This window comes from Phascolarctos cinereus, unplaced genomic scaffold (genome assembly GCF_003287225.1).
Source record: "Phascolarctos cinereus isolate Bilbo 61053 unplaced genomic scaffold, phaCin_HiC Scaffold_4;HRSCAF=312, whole genome shotgun sequence".
Classification (NCBI taxonomy): Eukaryota; Metazoa; Chordata; class Mammalia; order Diprotodontia; family Phascolarctidae; genus Phascolarctos; species Phascolarctos cinereus.
In genome coordinates, this window is record NW_027555847.1 from 392,403,964 (window position 1) to 392,427,914 (window position 23,951).

The 23,951-nt window shown below is 36.4% G+C and overlaps 1 protein-coding gene across 2 annotated transcripts in view; it reads right to left on the reverse strand.

The window, feature by feature from the left end:
* GALNT1 (polypeptide N-acetylgalactosaminyltransferase 1) overlaps positions 1–23,951 on the reverse strand; it is a 159,547-nt gene that overhangs the window by 12,272 nt on the left and 123,324 nt on the right. For both annotated transcript variants that reach the window (XM_078153290.1, XM_020985688.2), the window contains 4 exons: positions 21,299–21,416; positions 14,320–14,500; positions 2,851–2,990; positions 14–112 (listed from right to left, as the gene is read on the reverse strand). In XM_078153290.1, the coding sequence (XP_078009416.1) occupies positions 14–112; positions 2,851–2,990; positions 14,320–14,500; positions 21,299–21,416 (538 nt within the window). The remainder of the gene's footprint in view (positions 1–13; positions 113–2,850; positions 2,991–14,319; positions 14,501–21,298; positions 21,417–23,951) is intronic.

A 23,951-nucleotide genomic window follows, 5' to 3' on the forward strand; every position in this document is an offset into this window, starting at 1 on the left:
TTATCATACTCACCTGATTGCCTCCCATACCATGACAGTTAAAAATTCCTACTTTTTCATTTTCTTTCCTTGCCATGTTATCTAGACACTGATTTGTTTCAACATTTCGGATCTGTAAGTAAAAGAGATAATGATGGAAAGTTACAGAATTTAAGAAAAACAAAACCAACCTCAAGTAACCAGATAACCCTAGCACATGCCAAATCACAAGAGTTATAGTTCGAGAGAATCACTGCTATTTATTTAAAATTCTTTGGTTTACTTCCTTTCCTCCCCTTCTCTTTGTCCCATATCTGGTGCAATGTACCACTTGGAGGCAAGGGTTCAAATAAACTATTACTTTAATTAAAATATATACATATATATATATATATATATATATATATATATATTTCCCCCCCCACGACCCTGAAGTAAAAGCAGCCCCCCAAGGAATGTAAAAAGCTCAAAGTAGCAAGGAAGTCCTGTGTGTGTGGGTGTCAGGGGTGGGATGGGGGGCAGTTTCACAAACTTTCCCCTTAAATCCAAGTGATCCTTATATATTCCTTGCCCACAGGGCCCACAGTCAGGTTCCGGGTTTGGGGAACAGCTAGTGCTAAGGTACCAGGATGGCATATGGACTGTCATGTGTGAAGACATCAAGTAAGCCAGTGTGGCTGGATCACAGGGACTGGAGAAAGGCAAAGTAAGTGTAAGAAGAACAGAAAGGTAGGAAAAGGCCAGGAAGTGAAGGCCTTTAAATGCCTTTGATCCTGGATGCAAGAGAAAGCCAAAGGAGTCTACTGAGTATGTTTGTGGGATGATATGGTCAGACCTATGATTTTCGTAGCTGAGTGGAGAATGGACTGGAGTTGGGAGACATGGGGTAGAGAGAGCAATGAGAAGGTCACTGCAAGATTCTAGGTGAGAGGTGACAAGGGCCTGATCTATGGTAGTGGCCGTGTGAATACAGAGAAGGGGATGAATGTGAGAAAAGTTGTAAATGTAGAAATGACAAAATTGGGCTACAGGTTTGGATATGTGGGATGAGACTGAACAGTCTAGAATGATGCCGAAGTTGCAAGCTTTAGTGATTGGAAGGATCGTAGTGCCCCTACTGTTACTGGAAGGTAGGGAAGAAGGGAGGATTTTAGGGGAACTATAATGAATTGTTTTGGATATATTGTTTGAAATGTCTATATGATAACTAGTTTGAGATATCCAACAGATAATTCATGATGTAGAACTCTCCTGGAACTTAAGAGAGACTAGTACTGGATATACATGGGTACTAGTGAGATCACCAAATGAGATAGTAGAAGGAAAAGACAGGACATCCATGGATAGTACTCATGACCTCGATGAAAACCCAGCAAAAGAATGAGAAAGAGCGTTAAATTTATAGGAAAACCAGGAGAGAGTGACGTCATGAAAACCTAGAAAAAGGTAATCACAGTATCAAGCATTCTAGAAAAGTTAAGAAGGTTGATTTGCCAATTAAGAGACTACTGGTAACTCTGGAGAAGGCAATTTGAGATAAATAATGAGATCTGAATGAAGAAAAGAGTGAGAGAAAAGAAACTGGAGGCACCTAGTATGAACAGCTTTCTCAAGGAATGTAGCTAAAGTGGGGAGAGATAAGTGGAGATGGCCAGATAAGTAAGAGTTTTTCCAAGAGGAGGGTAGAACTGGGCATGTTTGTAGTCAGCAAAGAAGGAGCCAGTAGGTGGGAAGAGAATGAAGATTAGTGAAAGAGGGAGGACGAAAGAGGAGCCAATGTACAGAAGAAAAGATGGGAAGGAAGGGGATCAGAAGCATGTGTGTAAAGGGAAGGCTCTGGCAAGGGGAAGGTTTGCCTTCACCAGAGACAGTTATAGTCTGAAAAGAGGGAGCTCTCAGTGAATGGCCTCAATCTTCTAGGTGAAATCTCCCTCTCAAACCAACTAGTTTAAGAACTATGGCTTACCCTGGACCAAAAAAAAAACAAACCCCAAAACCCTAAAAACTCTAAGATAACACAAAAACTTCTCATATAATAATTGATGAGAGGAATTTTTCCAACTTTAGAGAAAATTTCCTAACTAAAACTGAATTACTTGGATTAGATGATCTCTAAGATCTCTTCTAGCTTTAAAATTCATTTTCTAACCTTGGTTATACACTCTACCATTTTCTGAGTAATTTTTTTTACCAAGAGCAAGGAGATAATGTCCAAATGGAAAATATCAATGCTGTGCCTATGTAGTTATAAATACAGTCTATTTTGAATCATCTTGTAAGTTTTATTTTTTTATTCACATATTTTGTTTGTTTTTGGATGTGGACTTCCTTAAGCTTTGATTAAAGATAAACAGAACTATGGATATTTTCACTAACAAATCAGTAAACCTAACTCAGAAACAGAAAGAGGAAGGAAAAAAGGAGAAAAGAAAGAATATATAGTATAATAACTGTATTTTAAAACTACACATGCAAAAATTTAATTGCATGGTATAACAGGAATGATTAAACATTTAAGACAAACCTAAGAGAAAGGTTATCTTAAATTTTTTTTCAGTTAAAAAAGTACTGAGGAACAGTGATTTTTTATTGTCTTAACATGTAACTAGGTAAAAAATTGTTTTAATTTCAGGTCCTGGTCTTGAAATCTGTCTATAACACTATGATATGATAAAAATTACTATCCAGTGACATTAAAGTAACCATATTTTGGCATCTTCATAAGAGACATAATTTTCTGATAAAATGGATATTTCAATATATGTAGTTCTAATAGAAAGGTGTTCTTTTGGCGCTGAAGGATTCAATGATATTAGATATATGATATTAAAGATGAGATACTAGCAAATATATAACATAAAAATTTGTTACCTCTCCCAAAGAAAAATAATGGCGTGGAATCTGGGAATCAGGATAAACATTTTCCAGGTACCATGAAAAAGGTTTGCATTGTAGTTTGTGCCTTAGCCCAACTCTTGTTGATATGTCTCCATAATCTACCTTTGTTACTCCTGTTGAAAGAAATAAGTAAATTTTCAATAAATTACAAAATAATTTCCTTTAGTGCATCTAACAAGTCAAGTAAACAAGGCTGGAGATGGGGGTAAGGAGAAAAGAAGAGAGAAGGTATCACTATAGAGGTGTACCACTGCCCTACTTAATTAAAATGAACCCTATTTCAAAAGTACAAAGGGAATTTATGTTATTACATTGAGGCAGGTAAGTGGTACAGTGAATAGTGCTTGACTTTCAGTCAGGAAAAAACAAGTTAAAATCTTGCCTCAGACACTTACTAGCTGTGTGACCTTGGGCAAGTCACTTAACCTCTGTTTGCCTCAGTTTTCTCATCAGTAAAATTGTGATAATAATAGCATCCTACTCCCAGGACTGTTGTGAGAATAAGATGAGATAATATTTGTAAAGTGCTTTGTAAACCTTAAACATTACATAAATCCTGACTATTGTTATTATTATTAAATTATATTAAATTACTATTAAAATACCAAATTATTAAATTAACTGTCCATTCCGACTTCATATGTAAAAAACTTAAATTCATACGTGAAAGCTGACTTTTAAGTCCAATGACTTAAAACCGTATTTAAACCAGATTATGATATTTGATATTAGAAACCTCCAAAACGTAATAAAGGCAAAAAGTCAAGAATTACTTCTTAGCATAATCAAATAACAAAACAAAACACAAAGTACACATGAGGACATTATCAGTGGCTACCAAGTCTATTTCTAACCTGTCTTCAGACTCTTTATTGCCTGTAAGATAAACTATAAACTCCTGTTTAGCTTTTTAAAATTAAATTTAAACAAAACAAATTCCTGCATTGGCCATGTTAAAAAAATGTTTCATTTTGCACCCCAAGTCCATCATCTTTCTGTTGGGAAGTGGATAGGCAGCATATTTCATTACTGGTATTCTGGAGTCATGGTTGATTACTGTGTGGATTAGAGTTCTTAAATCTTTCAAAGTTGTTTGTGTTTACAATGTGGTTATTACTGCATAAACAGTTCTCTTGGTTCTGCTCACTTCACTCTGTAACAGTTCATACAAGCGTTCATTGGTTTCTATGAAACCATCACTTTCATTATTTCTTATAGCATAATATTCAGTTACACTCACACGTCGTAATTGGTTCAGACATTTCCCAATTGATAGGCACCCCGTAAGTTTCCAGTTCTTTGCTACCACAAAAAGAGCCGCTACAGTATTTCTGTTCCTATGAAGCCTTTTCCTTTTTTTTTTAGAAAATTATGTTTTTGGAGTCTAAACTTAGTAGTATTGTTTGGTTAAAGGGCATGCATAGTTTTGTAACTCTTGGGGCAGTTGAATATTGCTTTCAAGAATAGCTGGAACAATTCATTGTTTCACCAAAAGTTCATTAATGTGCCTATTTTCCTGCAGCCCCTCCAAAATTTGTTATTTCCTTTTTGTCAACTTTGTTAATCTGATGAGGTAGAACCTTAAAGTTACCTGAATTGGATTGTTTTCTAATTATCAGTGATATGGAACCTATTTTTCATATGGCTATTGAAAGCTTGGATTTCTTCCCCTGAGAACTGCCTGTTCATACCCTTTGACCATTTATCAATTGGGGAATGGCTCTTATTCTTATAAATTTGAATCAGTAACTTGCACATATCTTGGAAATGAGATGATTTTTTGGGTTTTTTTAAGGCAATCGGGGTTAAGTGACTTGCCCAAGGTCACACAGCTAATAAGTGTCAAGTGTTTGGTCTGAGGCGGGATTTAACTTAGATCCTCCCGATTTCAGGGCTGGTGCTCTATCCACTGTGCCATCTAGCTGCCCCTGCACCACCTAGCTGGCCTGAGATATTTCTTTAGAGAAACTTACTGCAAAGATTTTTTTCCCTAACTACCTATTTCTCTTCTGATTTTTAGCTGCATTGGTTTTGTTTGTGCAAAAACTTTTAAATTTTATATATTAAAAAACTGCCCATTTTATCTTCTATGCTCTGTTTAGCTTTTAAAGCCCTTCACAATCTGGCACAAAGCTACCTTTCCCGCCTCACTATATATTACTCTTTCTCCTTAACCCTGTGATGTAGCCAGATTGGCCTTTTATCTGTTCCCCACATATGATGCTTCATCTCCTCTCTCTATGCCTTTGCCCTGGCTGGTCCCCATGCCAAGAATGTACTCCCTCCTCACTTCCATCACACAGAATCCTTCTTTTCCTTCAAGAAGCAGCTCAAACACAGCCTTCTAAACAAAGCTTTTCCCAAACTCAACTGTTAGTGACCTCTTTCTCAAGCTATTTTGTATTTAACTCCTTTGCATTTTTTCTCTTTACACTTACTTTGTTGCCTCCCCTGTTAGAATGTAAGCTATGTGACAGTAGGATTTGTTTCATTCACTGTATTTGTATCCTCAAAATACAGGATATGTTCAGTAGCCTAGCTCAATGCCTGATAGACAGTAAGTAGTTAACAAATACTTGTTGATTGATTCTATTTCTCCCTTCCTCAGATCTCCCTAGAATATTTTGTCTCTCTCCTTTGCTCCATCACATTCTATCTTACAAAATACTTATTTGTGTTCACTCCACATCTCTTCTTATTAGATTCCAATTTTTGTATTCCCAGTACCTAGCATAGTGCCTTGAAGACATGTTCTCATACAACATGATGGTACATTTATAGGCAGTTGAATGATCATATATAAAGAGTGATGATTAAGAGACTGACTCAATCCAATTAGAACATTCATTATCTTGTATTATCTGTTTCCTGATGTATCTCTTTAGTAGACTACAAGCTCTTTGAAGGCAGAGACTAGTTAATTTTTTTATTCTCTGTATCCCTAGTGACCATCATAAATCTTACATATTGTAAGTACTTAATAAATGTTTTAAATTAATTGATAAAGGCCAATAAGTAAAGAACCCCTTAGAGGATTAACAGAAAACACTACCCTCTTTCTATTAAACATTTTTATTGAAGGTTGGAATGAATATATGGAAAAGATGCTTTTCAAATTTACAAAATAGACAGCGAATAACTTGAATGGCAGAATCCTAATTCAAACATATTTGATAAGGATAGCATTAAGCTAACAAAATGAAATTGAAGGAAGACAAATGTAATGTCCTGTGCTGATAATAAAATAAATCCATTGCATAAACACAGGATAGGATGTTGCCTGAAGGGTACTAAACAATTAACTTGCCTAGGATCACACAGCCAAAATGTGCTAGAGGAAGGACCTGAACCCAGTTCTTGCCAAGTCAGAAGCTGGCTCTCTATCCACTAAGCTTCACACCACAGAAGTAAGTATGTGTTCACATCAAGTGAAGGAATGTGTATGGAAATGGACAACTAAGGATAGTAAAGAGTATCACAACTATTTTACGTGAGGTGTGATTAAAAAAATCAAGAATACTTAGTCTAAAACTAAGAAAAGATTTAAAGAGTAACAGAATCACAGAACTTTAGAGCTGAAAGGGACCTTAGTAGCCATCTAGTATAAACAATACAAGAAAAAAATCTCACTATATATTTAATAAATGGTCAGTCTCTGATTGAAGTCTTCCAATGACAGAGAGTTCAGGACTATTCCAAAACAGGACACACTTGGATAGCTCCAGTATTTACAGAATTTTTTCTTATATCAAGCCTGAATTTTCTTTCGTGCAACTTCCACCACCTGCAGCTCCCAGTTCTGCCCTCTAGGGCCAAAGAGAACAAATCTAATCCCTCTGCCACATTACACAACCTTTCAAATACTTAAAGACAGCTGTTATGTCACCTCTCAGTCTTCTCTCCTCCAAACTAACTATTCCCAATTCCTTCAACCAAAGCTCTTCACTATCTTGATTACTTTCTTTTGGATGCTAATTGTAAAATTGAAAATTGATAAATTCAATTTTGCTAAGACTTAATTCAAACTAGATTTAACGTTTCCTTTTACACTTTCTTCCCTTTGCAAACTTCACCTACCACCCACATCCAAGAGAAACTTGCCACCTTTGTAACTCCACTCATACCCACTTTGCAGAGAAAACTGATTAACCTAAAAGGTCAAATCTCATCAACCTAAATTATTGTAGGCCACAGACTAATCCCATTACCAGAGAACCTTGTCTTGGCAGTGGTTAAGGGCGTGGCAGAAGGGGATGTCCAAATAAGGTAATCTCAATTCTGATTATGCTAACAATAGCCAACTAGAAGACACACCTATGCTGCTCAAGATTTTGCTCTACCTCCCTAATTTATAAAGACCCTGTCAACCCTCACTTAAGGTCTTTGGTCATTGAGAGAGGCTATCAATCCAATTTACTGGCTACTGCTAAGCCTAACTAATAAGTTGATTGTGCTCATCAAAACTTTGTCTCTCAGAATTTAAATCATGACATAATAAATATCTTTTGGGAACTGTGGTGCTCCAAACTGAAGATAAGGTCCAACCAGGAAAGAATACAGTGTCACAGTTCTTGAAAGCTATAACTTGCAATGTAGCCTCAGACATTTATAAACTGTGTGATCCTGGACAAGTCATTTAACTTCTGTTTGCCTCAGTTTCCTCACTTTAAAAATACAGATAATAACACCATCTACCTTACAAGGCTGTGGTGGGGATCAAATGAGATTTCTGTAAAAACACTTAGTGTAATGACTGAAACATAGCAGGCACTTAATAAATAGATTTTCATTTCCTCCCCTGTCCTTTATTTACATTTATGAATTTCATTTTGTTACAGGTTCAGTCCAACAGTCATTTTGGATCCTGATTCTGTCATCCAGCATGTTAGCTATCCTTCCCAACTTTCTGTCATTTTTAAATTTTAAAATGTTAAATAGCAAGGGCCAAGTACAAATATAGTGGCATTTCACTGGAGACCTCTTTCCAAGCTGACACTGAATCATTAATGACTACTCTCAGTCCAGTCATGATTGATTATCTTTAAATATCTGAAGGTCTGTCATGGAAAAGTGGAATTAAAGGTGTACTTAAATTTTTTTCAATCAGCAAAAATCTGCTTTGTCTCCCTTGTACCCTAATCCCCCTTGTTCTGCCAAATAAGAACAAAAAAGCTAAACACAAACAAACAAAACACCCTGTTACAAATATGTAAGAAAAAATAAATTTGGATATTAGACACATATTGTTATTATGCACTAAGTCCTTTACCTATCAGGAGATTAGTCTCATGTTTTATCATTGGTCATGGTTAGTTATGCTCATCAGACTTCCTAATCCTTTCAAAATTGTTTGTTTTTATCATACTAGTGTCACCGTATAAAACATTCTGATTATGTTCACTTTACTTTGCATCACATATAAATCTTCCCACTGAAACCACTCCCCTCATCATTTTTTTGTTGTTGTCTTTATTTTTAGTATTCAACATTCACTTTCACAAGATTTTGAGTTCCAAATTTTCTCCCTATCTCCACCCTCCCTCCCAACCCCAGATGGCATGAATACCCCTTCGCCTAATCTGCTCTTACTTCTATCACCTCTCCCCCTTCTCTTATTCCCTTCCCCTCCTATTTTCCTGTAGGGCAGAAGAGATTTCTATACCCCATTACCTGAATATCTTATTTCCCAGTTGCATGTGAAAACAATTTTTAACATTTGTTTTTAAAACTTTGGGTTCCAAATTTTCTCTCTTCCTCCCTCCCCACCCACCCTCACTGAGAAGGCAAGCAACTTGATACAGGTTATACACGTGTAGTCACGCAAAACACTTCCATAGTAGTCATGTTGTGAAAAACCAACTATATTTCCCTTCATTCTACCCACCCCCCTGTTTATTCTATTCTCTCTTTTAATCCTGTCCCTCCTCAGAAGTGTTTGCTTCTGATTACCCCCTCCCCCACTCTGCCCTCTCTTCTATCATACCCTTGCTATTTCATCCCCTTCCCCCCTATTTTCCTGTAGGGTAAGATAGATTCCCATACCCAACTGAGTGTGTATGTTATTCCCTCCTTAAGCCAAATCCAATGAGAATAAGATTCATTCATTCCCTCTCACCTTCCCCCCCTCCCCTCCAATGAAAAAGCTTTTTCTTGTCTGTTTTATGTGAGATAACTTACCCCATTCTATCTCTTCCTTTCTCCTTCTCCCAGGATAATCCTCTCTCACCTCTTAATTTTATTTTTTAGATATCATCCCTTCATCTTCAACTCACCTTGTGCCCTCTATTTATCTATCTATCTATCTATCTATCTATCTATCTATCTACATATAATTTTTTCCCCCTCCCACTACCCTAATACTGACAAAGGTCTCACGAGTTACAAATATCATTTTTCCATGTAGGAAACATGTAGGAACAGTTCAACTTTAATAAATTCCTTATGATTTCTCTTTCATGTTTACCTTTTCATGCTTCTCTTGAGTCTTGTATTTGAAAGTCAAATTTTCTATTCAGCTCTGGTCTTTTCATCAAGAATGCTTCAGTCTTCTATTTTACTGAATGACCATTTTTCCCCCTGAAGGATTATACTCAGTTTTGCTGGGTAGGTGATTCTTGCTTGTAATCCTATCTCCTTTGAATTGTGGAATATTATATTCCCAGCCTTTGGTCCCTTAATGTAGAGGTTGCCAAATCTTGTGTTATCCTGATTGTCTTTCCACAATACTTGAATTGTTTCCTTCTGGCTGCTTGCAATAGTTTCTCCTTGACCTGGGAACTCTGAAATTTGGCTATAATATTCCTAGAAGTTTTCCTTTGGAGATTTCTTTTGGGAGGTGATAGATGGATACTTTCCATTTCTATTTTGTCCTTTGGTTCTAAAATATCAGGGAAGTTTTCCCTGATAATTTCTTTGTTTTGCTTTTTTAGGCAATTGGGGTTAAGTGACTTGCCCAGGGTCACACAGCTAGTTAAGTGTCAAGTGTTTGGTCTGAGGCCACATTTGAACTCAGGTCCTCCTGACTTCAGGGCCGGTGCTCAATCCACTGTACTACCTAGCTGCCCCCCTTTCCTCCCTTCTTTGTTTTGTTTTTTGTTTTCCCTGATAATTTCTTGAAAGATGATGTCCAGGCTCTTTTTTTTGATCATGGTTTTCAGGTAGTCCAATAATTTTTAAATTCTCTCTCCTGGATCTATTTTTCAGGTCAGTTGTTTTTCCAATGAGATAGTTCACACTGTCTTCTATTTTTATTCTTTTGGTTTTGTTTTACAATGTCTTGGTTTCTCATAAAGTCAGCTTCCATTTGCTCCATTCTAATTTTTAAGGAAGTATTTTCTTCAGTGAGTTTTTGGACTTCCTTTTCCATTTGACCAATTCTGCTTTTTAAGGCATTGGCTTTTTGGACCTCTTTTGCCATTTGAGTTAGTCTATTTTTTAAGGTGTTATTTTCTTCAGTACTTTTTTTTGGCAAGCTATTGACTTGTTTTTCATGATTTTCTTGCATCACCCTCATTTCTCTTCTCAGTTTTTCCTCTACTTCTCTCTTACTTGCTTGTCAAAATCCTTTTTGAGCTCTTCCATGGCCTGGGACTGATTCATATTTTTCTTGGAGGCTCTGGACGTAGTAGCTTTGACTTTGTTGTCTTCTTCTGGTTGTATGTTTTGATCTTTGTCACCAAAGTCAGATTCTATGGCTTCACTTTTTTTGTGCTGTTTGCTCATGTTCCAACCCAATTACTTGAGTTTTAAACTCTGTTAAGGTAGGGGTCTGCTTCCAGTGTGGAGAATGTACTGCCCCAAGCTTTGGGGGTTTTGTGCGGCTGTTTTCAGAGGTACTTCTAGGGACCTGTAAATTTTAAGTTCTTCCAAGGTGGTATGATCAAGGGCAAGGTGTTTACTCCTTTCCTGGCATATGAGTGACCATAAGCACTCTTTCCTGCCTTGGAACTGTGAGGAAGATTCCCTTTCCACTGCCATCTCAAGCTCCACCATGCTAGCGCTCCTCCTTGCCCCAGGACTGCCACCCAGAACTGTGACCCAGATCCAAGCATGGGCAAAGCAAGAGAACCCTGCCTCAGCACCAGCAAAGAGATCCCTGCAATCCCCCTGTGATCAGCCACTCTATTCCCCCTCCATCTGTGGTCCAAGAGCTCCGGAAGCAGCTGCCACCTGGGGCGACGCCGGAACTGGGGCCAGATAGAGCTCCTCTCTCACTGTGGTCCAACAGACTTTTCCTACTGACTTTCTAAGTTGTTTTTTGTGTTTGTGGGTTGAGAAGTCTGGAAACTGCCACAGTTGCCCGTGATTCAGTCCCCTGAGGCCTGTTCCAGGTTCGCTGATGCCCGGTCTTTGCTTTGCATGTCCTATGCTGAACTGCACTCCTCTCCCAGCCTGGAGCAACAGACCTTTCCAATTAACCATCCAGGTTGTCTTGGGCTGGAAATTTGTTTCACTCTGTCTTTCTGTAAGTTCTGCTGCTCTAGAATTTGTTCAGAGTTATTTGGAGGGGTTTAGGGGAGACCTCAAGCAAGTCACTGCTTTTACTCTGCCATCTTGGCTCTGCCCCCTCATCATTTCTTAAAGTACAATAGTGTTCTATTACAGTTATACACCATAACTAGTTCAGCCATTCCCCAAATGATGAGCACCCATTCTCTGCCAGCTCAAAAAGTTATAAATATTTCTGCATATTCTGGTCTTTTCATTGGAATGCTTGGAAGTCCCCAATTTCACTAACAGTGCATGTTTCCTTCAGTAGGATTATAATTTTGCTGTATAAATTTGCTTAGATGTAAGCCTATATACTTTGCTTTTTGGAATATGATACTCTTAAGAATATGATACTTTATTGTAGTGGATGCTAAGTAGTGTGTAGTCCTGCCTGTGGCTTTTCAGTACTTGAATTTTTTCTGGCTGCTTGCAGTATTTTTTTCTTTTAACTCAAAGTTCTAGATGTTGGCTATAATGTTTTTGGGAGTTTTAATTTGGTGGTTTCTTTTAGGTGGTAACCCGCAGAATCTTTCTATTTCCACTTTGCCCTCTGATTCTAAGAGGCGTCAGTGTTTTTTGAACATTTCTTGAAATATAATTACTAAGTTTGTTTGTTTGTTTTTGGTCCTGGCTTTCAAGTAGTTCAAAGATTCTTAATTCTTTTCTCCTCAATCTGTCTTCCAGATCAGTTGTTTTGCTATGAAATGCCTGCTCCAACTTTTGTAAGGTTTTTTCCATGTCATCTTTTGAATTTGTCATCAGTAATGCTGGAAACATTCACTTTCTCTTCACATTACGTGGATACCAAGAGAACAGACAGACTGTTCATCAGTCTTGCTCTTGGTTCCATGACTGACCCATTTTCCACCCCCTCCAGTGACACATTTATCTGATGGTATCTTTTACATCACTTTTGCATAATTCCTCATTTGTGATGCATTACAGACTACTCATGTGCACCATATACTTCTCTAGTATCCTTCGGGTCATCCTAAACTTTATTCTTACGAGACTGTATTTATCTGTGAATCTTAGCCATATATCATCACTGGAATAATATTGCTGTGCTATTCACTGGTGCCTTGGGGCTGTGAGAAGCTTGGGATCATGAAAAGAACTCTAATTTTACAAAGGCAATATAGCCATCTTTTCTCTTTCTGTTTAATTCTGGACACTGTTCATTTGCAGCATCTGTCCAAAATCTTTGTGTATTTGGAAAAGCTCACAATTAAAAAAAAAAAGCTCACAATAAACATTTTTCACCTACTTAATCATTCCTCAGTAAATTGTTAGGCTAAGCTATTTTGAGTGATTATGAATCTCATTTAGGAGGAATTTCCCTGGGCTTGGTGTAATAAGCACAATGTAATGTGAAAACTATCATTAGGAGGACGTTATTATTTTTAAGGAATTCGTCTTTGACTTGCACTCTGTACTGAACTTTGATGACAGGGCTGAACACCTTTGGTAAGCCTACATCTCCCTGCTTTATGCCTCACTGGATAAGGGGCCAAAGTACTCTTTGTCATGGCAGTCTGAAAGGAAGCCTGTATGACTCTGGCATGTTCACTGGAAACACCTTATTAAAGAGAGTCTTTAAAGGGCCTTTAGGTCAGGTATTCTGCTCTAACAAATCAAATGCTTCTTAAAAAGTCAATAAAAAATAAGCAACTGGGATCTTGTATTCTTCACACCTTTTAGTCAATTGTGTGATTATGAAAGATGGGATTGCTTATGGAAACCTAGACATTTCTTTTTAATATGCTCATCAAGGATGTCCTCAGTATGATGCAGAATATACTCATAAAAACTGTGAACAGGTAGAAAAGTAGAGATGTGGGTCATTGGTTGGTTATTCATATTCTCTCAGTCATCTTTTGGTGGCAGAGAGTGGACAGGGAAATAGTAAAGACAAACCTTTTTCAATGCCTTTGGTATCTACTCTACTTCATGTACCTGAAGAACTAACAATTTAAAGCCCTTAAACTTGTGCTACTTACAGTACAGCCCTCCTTTCTATCAATTCTGACCAACCTAAATGTTTTTTCATATCTTTGTTTTCTTTAGTACCATTTCCACTTCCTCCAGGCAGCATAGCTAGACTAAAGAGTTCAAAATTGGCAGGTTTTACTTGTTCTTGATGATGAAAAATTAATAAGATTTCATAGGTAAGTTCAGATTCTAAACTTGGGTCGTCCTTGGATGCCATCTTTCTTTGAAAGGTAAAGAGATCAAATATTTGCTGACGGAGGCAGTTTCTAAAGAATGATAATTTTAAAAATTCTGTCATATAAATATTTAGATTTTAAAAGCATAAAAATGAAAGGGAAAGAATGAAACTTATCAATGTTGTTAAAAGCTATGTGATAAAACACAAACACTTAAATTTATGTCTATTTTTTTCCTTCTTGGAACATAAACAACAATCTTGTACTAACTCTAGCTCTGCAAAACAGAGCTCTATTCTAGGAGTAGGGTTATTGCAACAAAGGCTTTACTAACAGGGTATGATTTTCTGGAAAAGTACCAAAGTCAGTCAGCGTTTTCCATTTAAAGATATTAAGAGCAAATTCTTTGAATGCTGTAATGTTTAATATTTTACTATATCATTTTATATAGAAATCATCATCATATTCAAGTGCATAGTTACAATTCTAAGGGAAAAGAAGTGCATGGCACACCCAAGGACTCAGGAAAGCCTGTTATGTCTTAAAAGAATGTTTTCTGTGTTTTCTGGATCACTAATTTGGATGTGAAAATTCCAGAAATTTCCTTTTATTCACAAGTCTCAAAAATATATTCAATCAACAGTAGTTACCAAGTACTTACTGTTCTGTATAGTGTTTTGGAACAATTTAAAGAAGTATAAGATGAAGTTTCTATCCTCAACAGATCTCACACTCCACTTAAGGTGATGCAACTGTGGTATTCAAAATTCAAAATGTAGCTAACCTGGGGAAATGATATAGAAGAAATTCTTGAATTCATCCATCCAAACTTCTGCAAGTCGTCGGTTATTTTTGTTGATGATCTGCCCTGTGCCTCCAGGAAACGTGTAAGGTGTAGCTTTCCGAAACACATGGCCAACATGTGAGCATGTCACAATTTCTAAAGTGCCCCCACACTGCCAAATCTGAAAATAAATGAAAATTACATAACAAGGCATGTCTCGAATAAGAGGGGGGAAAAAATAAAACTGTTACCTGATAATCTGACATTTTTCCTTTCAGAAGCTCAGTGTTTTCTGTTTAAATTCTGAACCATACACACTAGAAATCAGAGAATCTTTTTAGCTTCCCTGTACACTTCAATAATATTAAGATATGCAATAAAATTGTGTTTCTTTTGTTACCATCATTCATACTGCCTTGGAAGTTTCCTACGTTTTGGATGTTGTTAAATAGGAAAGAGAAAGTCAAATAATCAACGATGTATAGAGTATTATGTATTCAACAGGAGATAAAAATACCTGGAATTACCTCAAATTTAAGTCACAGATTGTCCTGTTAATACCCAGAAAAGGGAATAACAACAAAAATCGAAACAATCACCTATGATCACCTTTCTTTTTTTCCTCTAAAAAGAATTAATCTAATTAGCCTACTCTTTTGGCTTCTCTCAGGACCTATTTTCTTTAAATAAATAAAAACTGAAATTTCTAGTTAACATATACTTAAATATATTTTAAACCAATGTGCTTTAATGGTTTATTATCTTTGAAAATATGCATACAGTTACATTTTTTAAAAGTTCCACTCACAGAGTTGGGTGATTTTAATGAGCATGAAGTCTGAAAAACTTCATATATGGTTCCAGCCTCTGGTGGAACCTGGTTATCTGAGAACCAGAGGCTTATTTTTGCAGAATGGCACCAGGTAATAAGTTCTTTGGCCATGGCAACCCACAAAATATGGACTATCTATAAGCATTTAATTAGTATTAACATTAGTAATAGCAATGAAAGATTTTTTCCCAATAATCTATGAGTAGATACTACTTGGGGGGAAGGAAGAGTAGGAGAAGAGGAGGATAACAATGATGACAGTTAACATTTGTAGGGTACACTAAGGTTTGCACAGATTTGATCCTATTATTTTTACAGATTTTACAGATATGCAAAATCAAGTTGATATTAAATGACTAGCCTGGGGTCACTCCACTAGGAAGGCAGGATTTGAAGCCAGCTCTTCTGGATGCTAAGCTCAACATCCTATCAAATTCTCCATCACATTGCCTACATCAACAGAGCACTTCAAGATACATAAAGTGCCCCAAAAGTCTTAGTGTGGTTTTAAGCTATTAGAGCTTAAAGACAGTTGAACAAAAGAGCTTGTCTCATTATGTGCCCAGGGGCACCAAGAAAAATAATTGTATGAGGGTACTTGATCATCTAACCTTGTCGTGGCTAATTAAAAGCATAAACAAAAAACCTATAAAAATAATAAAGGCTTATGTGCCAACAAACTGCTGTAGAGGATGAAGAAATTCTCAAGAATGTGATGAGGTTTCTCACAACCAAGATTACAATTATCTTGCTACTCATGTAAAGGTGGATAGTTGACAATATAGGAAAATGTTGAAAAATATGGTTCAGGATATAGAAATGAAAAAGGTTAAAGACTCAGAGTATTCAAGCATTGTATTTGTGTATTTTGAATATGAGCAAGGAACAACATTGTAAAAAAATGAAAATGACTATTTTAAAATACAGGAAAAAATGGTTACAGATACAAAAGTCAAATCTCATATCTGGCTAGTTAGAAGAAAGGTAAAAATCAACAAAAAATTGGAAGGGTAAAGTTGAGAGGAGATACCAGCAGCAAAAAGCAGCCAACATCTACGTAGTACTTACTATGTGCCAGGCACTGTGCTAATCACTTTAAAATAATTATCTTATTTGATGCTCATAACAATCCTGTGAGGTAGACGTTGTTCTTCTTCTTCTGATTATTATTATTCCCATTTTACAGATAAGGAGACTAAGGTAAACAGAGGGTAAGTGATATGGCAAAAGATCAAACAACTAGTAAGCGTGCAAGGCCACATTTGAACTCAAGTCTTCCTGATTCCAGTCTCAGTACTCTACTGAGCCACCTAAATGAGATCACAATTAAAGAGATTTTGCAAGTCTAAATGATGCAAAAGAACCACCAAAAGAAGGCTAAAATAACCTGGAAATCACCTTAGCCAGGAAACACTTTACATCCTTGCCATGTTAGAGACATGGAAGTTACAGGACAACATTCATTTAGTATAAGCTTACTTTCAAAACATAAAGGAAAAAAAATGGTATAAGAGTATGAACAGTGGTACTTCATAGCATTATTTTTGTCATCAGTGACAGGGGACACTGGGGCACTGGAACATTAGTACATGATAATGATACTTACAAAGTTAAACTGGAAAGAGTGGCTTGTACCTAACATGTTTGAGTACACCCAAAAGAAGTAAGTGGTAATGGCAACATAATTTTGAAGGCATTCAAGGATCATGTAATAGATAAGATGCAGGTTCCAAAGAGAAAAATAAAGACTAATCCAACAAGCATTTATTAAGCACTTACTATGTGCAATGTACTGGACAAGGTGCTGGAATAAGAAGACAAATGAAAAAGTAATTATCTTCAAGGAGCTTTTATTTGCACATATAAATCAATATGAAACAATTTCAGCTGGTTACAGTTGGAATCACTAATGAGGAGGGGAATTGGGAAAACCTTCTTACAGGACATATCACTTGAGTTAAGCCTTGGAGGGAGCTAGGGATTCCAAGAAATAAAGGTGAAGGAGGATATTCCAGACAAAGATCATAAACTGTACTAAGGTATAAGATAGTCAATGGAATGTCAGGTACAGGGAATTACTAGTAAATTAGTTCGGCCAGAAGGGAGAGTGTGTGAAATAAATCTGGGAAAATAGCAAAAGCAATGACTAAGATCCCCTTTTTCCTTCCCCACCCAAAACAGAACAAAACAAAACAAACAAAAAAACCCAACCACCTCTGGACTCACAGAAACTGTATGATTTTAGGGAGGCTTGACCTCAAGAAGGTCAATTCTTTTTGTCTTGCAATCTTTACCTGGAGAACTCCAGAAAAATACTTAAAAATGCTTACAATACAGCCCATATCTATTTCCCCAAATGTGTGTAAATGGTTCCTTTTTACTTAGGACTGTAGGTCAGAAGACAAGATGATTAGTCACACCTTGTTGAAGGATACTGAGGCAACTATTTGCTCTCCTGAGAACAACAGAGGAGGATGCTGTCTTCTTGGAGACATCTTGGGGCATGTCTCCAAGATATGACAGAGAATCTCTCATGATTTCTCAAACCATATATACTGAAACTTTTAAGGGTACAGGTGGTATTATCATCACTGCTAAAAACAGAAGATAAGAGCTACAGAAGAGATGGGCACATTTAGAAAGAAATGGTACCAATATTGAAGCATATGCAGAATAATTATACAGATTTGATTACAGAGTGCTCCTTACAGAAACACAGAATTTAAATAGGAAATTCAGTATTCATGGTTAGGCCGTGCTAATATAATAAACATGACAGTACTACGAAAGTTAATTTATGATTCTAACAATAAACAATTTAAACAAATTCCCTGGGGAAAACAAAAGATCTAGAAAATGAAGGCAAATAATGAAAAGAGGAGGAATGAAGGGGAAATAGCAAGTCCAGACCTCAAACTACATAATAAAGCAACAGTCATCAAAATCATTTGGTATAGGTTCAAAAATAAACAGGTGGACCAATGGAACAGACTAGACAAAGGAGAATCAGAAACAGTGGAACTCAATCAATCAATCAATCAGAAATATTTATTAAGCACCTACTATGTGCCAGGCACTGTGCTAAATTCTGGGGATACAAAAAGAGACAAAAGACAATCCCTGACCTCAAGGAGTTTAAAGTATAATGAGGAGTTAATGTGAAAACAAATATAAACAAAATAAGCTATATACAGGATAAATAGGAAATGATTAAGAGGGGCAAGGCCCCGGAATTAAGACAAATTGGAGAAGACTTCCTATACAAAGCAGAATTTTAGCTGTGACTTAAAGAAAGCCAGGGAGAGAATTCTAGGCATCAGGGAAAGCCAGAGAGAATGCCCAGAGATGGAGTGTCTTACTGATGGAACAGCCAAAAAGACTATGTTTTAGGGAGTAAGGTGTAAGAAGACTGAACAGGTAGAAGGGCTAGGTTATAAAGGGCTTTGAATACCAAACAAGGCATTTTGTATATGATTCTGGAGGCAAGAGGAAGCCACTGGAGTTTGCTGAGTAGGGAGATGACAGAATCAGACCTGTGTTTTAGGAAAATCAATTCAGTGGCTGAATGGAGGATGGACTGCAGTGGGGAGAGGCCTGAGGCAAGTTGACTACCATCAGGCTATTCCAAAAATCTAGATGTGAGGTGACAAGAACCTGCACCAGCATGGTGGCAGTGTCAGGGGTAGAGAAGTTAACATATTCAGGAGATGTTGCAGAGGTAAAATCAACAGACTTTAGTAACAGCTTGGGTATGGAAAGTGAGAGATAGTGAGAAATCCAGGAGGACTCCTAGGTTTTAAGCCTGAGAGACTGGGAAGATGGTGTTGCCCTCTACAGTAATACGGTAGGTAAAGGGGAAAATGGTTTAGGGGGAAAGACAATGAGTTCTGCTCTGGACATACAGTTTGAGGTGTCTAACAGGCAGCTGGAGATGAGAGACTGGAGGTCAGCAGAAAGAGCAGAATGGGTGGATTTGAGAGTCATCAGCAGAGAGACTGATGATGGGAGCTGATAAGCTTAGCAAATTAAATAGCATAGAGGAAGAAGGGAAAGGGGCCCAGGACAGAACCCTGAGGGACAACTATGGATAGAGAGTGTGATGTGATCTGGAGGAGAATTCAGCAAAGGAGGAAGACAAAGAATGGTCAGATAGGTAGAATGAAAATAAGGAAAGAGTGGTGTCCTAAAAACCTACAGAGAAGAGAGTATTAAGGAGGAGAGAGTGATCAATAGTGTCACAGATTGCAGAGAGGTCAAGGAGAATGAGGACTGAAAAAAGGCCACTTTCATCTGAACTGGTCAAAAGGAGAAAGAGATACAGAGTTGAGCACAGAAATAAAATTCACTCAAAAGAATAACAGGAAGGAAAGGGTAGAAGGGGGAAGAAGAAATCTGAGGGAGGATAGATTAAGAGTGGGATTAATCCTAAACAAAACAAATTGTAACTAAGGATGCATAAAATATTTATAGTATTTTGAGATGGTAAACAATGGGAATCTGAGGGGATGTACCTAAATTATGGAATGATGGAACAAATAATGGTATGCAAATGTGATGGAATAGTTTGGGGCTGATCTTTTATCAGACCAACCATGACTCCAGATGATTAATGATGAAACATGCTATCTACCTCATCACAGAGAGGTGAAGGATTCAGAACATAGGATAAGTTAAATTTTTTTGGACATAGCCTATGTGGAAATTTGTTTTGAGAAGGTGGATTTTGGCTGATTAAAATAAATATATATTTTTAAAAACTTACAATATGATATTTTGCTGACTGCATCAAGCCAAAGAATACTGCAAGGTATTATCAGTGAAATCCACAGCTGCTGGCAACCCACAATGGAAAATTCAAGTGATTGAAAGATAAATGTCCAGAATATGACACATATTTGCACAGGCAGCCCTTTATGTTAATTTGTCAAATAATATCTATATCTTGGACAGGTTCTATGGGATAAGTAATGAGCTTGATGCAGAATTGAGTACTATAAAAAAGAACAGGCTGAATAGCATTTTGTAAACTGTTTTTCATCCTAATCTGTCTATGCTTTCTGATGCAAATCTTTTCAACACCACTACTATCCAAGTGATGGGTATGAATGAGACACTACAATCTCTAAAGAATCAATATTGTAAATAACCCAAGAGCAATGAGATTACACGATAAGTTTAAGTTTACGTTGCAGCATATTACCAATGAAGACAATGCCATCTAATTCTACTGCATTTTACAGATAAGGAAACTGAGACTAGTGAATTGCTCAAGGTCACAAAGTAGTTAGCAGCAGAACTGGGATATGAATATGGGTTTTCAGGCTTCAAATCTGGCACTCTCTGCATTGAACTGCACTGCATAAAAGACATTATCAAGGATGTAGGTACTAAATAAATGTTCATTGAACTGACAGATCACATAGCAAAAGTGAGGACTAAAAGACTGCCTTTGGAAATGTACTGTTGCCTACAAAATGATAAAAGACTTGGAGGAATTCTTTTATCATTGTTAGTTAAAGCCTTTGTGGAGTCTTTATTAGAGGCTGCACATTGACAATGAGCACACAGAACATGAAGGCACAAGTGGATGGCAATGTGACCTAGTGGAGAGAGCAGTTACACTAATGAGATTCCAAATCCTACACTGTATTCTGTGTTTAATCCAACATGAAAACAAGTTTTTGTAAATACATGAAACAAAATATTGATGAGTAGGAAATTCTAAACAAGTTTGTCTCATATGTATTTTATAACCAAATTCATAATTCATAAGAGCAAAATTATGTCTAAAATAACTTAGAGTGAAAATATTTATTGGCCTTTAACAGTATTGAATATATCAAAGAGAGATGTAATCATGCCAAATAACATCCAAATAAAATTTTGTGGTAGCTCTCCCAGAGAATAAATATATTTTCTTAATATAAATGTTTCATTAAAGGAATAACTTTTATGTTTAAGCCTTTATGAAGGTTTTGAAGACAAATGAATAGCTTTTATCAATGAAAATAAAGTATCCTAACTGATCATTTCAAAAGAGCATGATAATACATTTATTTACCTGTATTTGTAGTTAACTGGTTATTAAAACTAACTACCCATTTACTCCAAGTTTTGAAGAAGACTGACAAACAACAGATGACTTACCCTAAAGGAAATTTCTAAATTTTCTCCTCCCCAAATATCCATTCCAGCATCGTATGTCCCAATTTCTTGAAAGTAATGTCTGTCTATTGAAAAAAGGCCTCCTGCCATTGTAGGTGTCCTGAAAATTAATCACATTTTTAAACTTTAAGAACAGGTTTTTGGCTTTAAAGCTACAAGTTTGTAAATTTAAATATAACTGACCTTAAAAGTACAGTTAAATCCCAATTACTAGACGGTCCAAATATATTTTCACTTTTATCCCAAATTAGATTCTTATAAAACCTGAGTTGGGCCAATATTAGTAGCAACTGATAATTATCTAGTGTTTTGAAGTCTACAAAACATTTTATATAAATAACCTCAGTTCATCTTGGCAACCATCCTGTGGAGTAAGAATTACAGGTATCATTATTCACAACTTATAGATAAAGAAACTGAAGCTCTAAGAAGCTAAGTGCCTAGTCCATTGTCACCTGATCAAAAAGAACTAGAGGCAGAATTCCTAACTCATATCTAATGCAATTTCTACCACACCATGATGCCTTTGAGAATTCCCTACCACTCCAACTGGTTTTCATTGGGAAGATACACCCCTACAATGATAACAAAAATTAATAAAGACTCTTATGATAATGGATCTGCGGCTATACAACTATATTTTAAATGCATGGTTAGTAACAGTTCTGTGATGCACTGTCTCCAGCTTCAAAAAAAGTTGCCTTTCAAATTCAAGGGTTGATAGTGGAGACATAGTGTAGGAAGAGTACAATAACAGAAATGATGACAAAATAAGTGAAGATAAAAATGAATGAGATTTTTATTTGAATTGAAATAGTTGTTTTTAAAAAATCTAAGTATTTTTCTAATACAGTATTTTTTTTACCGTATAGATATGTCTTGTCAATATAATCTCTGTCAGAGCATTTTAAAGAAATGAACAATATTTAGATATAGAAGGGACCTGAAGAAAGACTACGTAGCCCAACCCATTTTAATCTAAAGATGGAGAAAATGTCAGACCAATATGGTATTTGAATATAACTACTCCCACTTATCTAGATAATATGTGTGCTACTCATCTGCACCCGGACCAAAGACTTAATCTCTATGTCAAAATTCCCACATATCAAACTGGATCTGTTTATAACAAGTATGTGGACAGACTATCTAAACCAGGGGTGGGGAACTTGCAGCTGAATGTGGCCCCTCAGATCTTCAAATGCAGTCCTCTGACTGAATCCAAACTTCACAGCCAGGCCACTGGTTCCCTACCCCTGATAAGCTATCTATCTTAATGTGAGACTGACAATGTCTAATCCTGTTAATTATTCAAAGCTGATGGTTTCTTTTTTTAAAATAAATTTTAATTCAATTTTATGTTAATTTTCAGTTTCAAATTCTTTCCTTCTCTTCATCCTTACCCTATCTGCTAAGAAGGCAAGAATTACAATGTCTATTATACATTATGAGACATGCAAAATATATTTCCATGTTGGTCATGCTCTGGAAAAAAAGATAAAGGGAGAGAGAAAATATATAGTTCAATGTGCACTCTTAAAGTCAATCAGTTCTCTATATGGAGGCAGAGAGTATTTTTCATCATAAGTCCTTTGTCATTGTGGTGGATCATTGTTTTGATCAGAGTGGTCAAATCTTTCACAGTTGATTATCATTACAATTTGCTCTTACTGTGTAAATTGTTCTCCTGATTCTGCTCATTTCATTTTGCATCAGTTCATATTAAGTCTTCCCATGTGTTTCTAAAACTATCCCCTTAGTCATTTCTTTTTCTTTTCTTTTTTTTACAGAAGAAGAAAAAAAAATTAAAGAATTAAGTTAAACGAATCAATACATTGAAAACGTCTGAAAAATAAATTCATGCTGCCATCCCTGTGGACCTTTCACTTCTGGAAAGGAACAGTGAGACTTGTCTTCTTCTTCTTCTTTTTAAGGGTCAGGCTTATTGAGGTTTGCATTACTCTTACAGGGTTGGTCTCTATCAATAGGATGTAATTTTCTCTGAGGGCAGAGACTGTTTCCTTTTTGTCTTTGCACTCCTACCACCCAGAGCAGAATGTGGCACATTAGTAGGCTTTTAATAAATGGGTTTTTGACCAATTTAGTGCCATTGAAGGTTATGTCAGAGTCTTTTCCTGCCTTTTGTCATTTCTTGTAGCACAACAGCATTCCATTAGATTCATATACTACAATTTACTCAGCCATTCTCCAACTGATGACATCCCCTCAATTTCCAATTCTTTGCCACACACAGAATTTGCACCACAAAAAGAGCTAATATAAAAAATTTTGTACATATGGTCCTTGTCCTTTTTCTTTGATCTCTTTGGGATACAGACTTAGCAGCAATAATGCTGGGTCAAAGACTATGCAAGGTTTTTTAACTCTGGGGGCATAGTTCCAAATCATTCTCCACAATGGTTATATCAACTCACAACTCCACCAACAGTGTATTAGTGTACCTATTTTCACAATCCTCTCCATCATTTTCCTTTTCTGTCATGTTGGTCAATCTGATGGGTATGAGGTGGTTCCTCAGAGTTGTTTTAATTCACATTTTTATAATTTTTAGTGATTTAAAGCAACTTCCTACATGACTGTTGATAGCTTCAATTTCTTCCTCTGAAAACTGTGT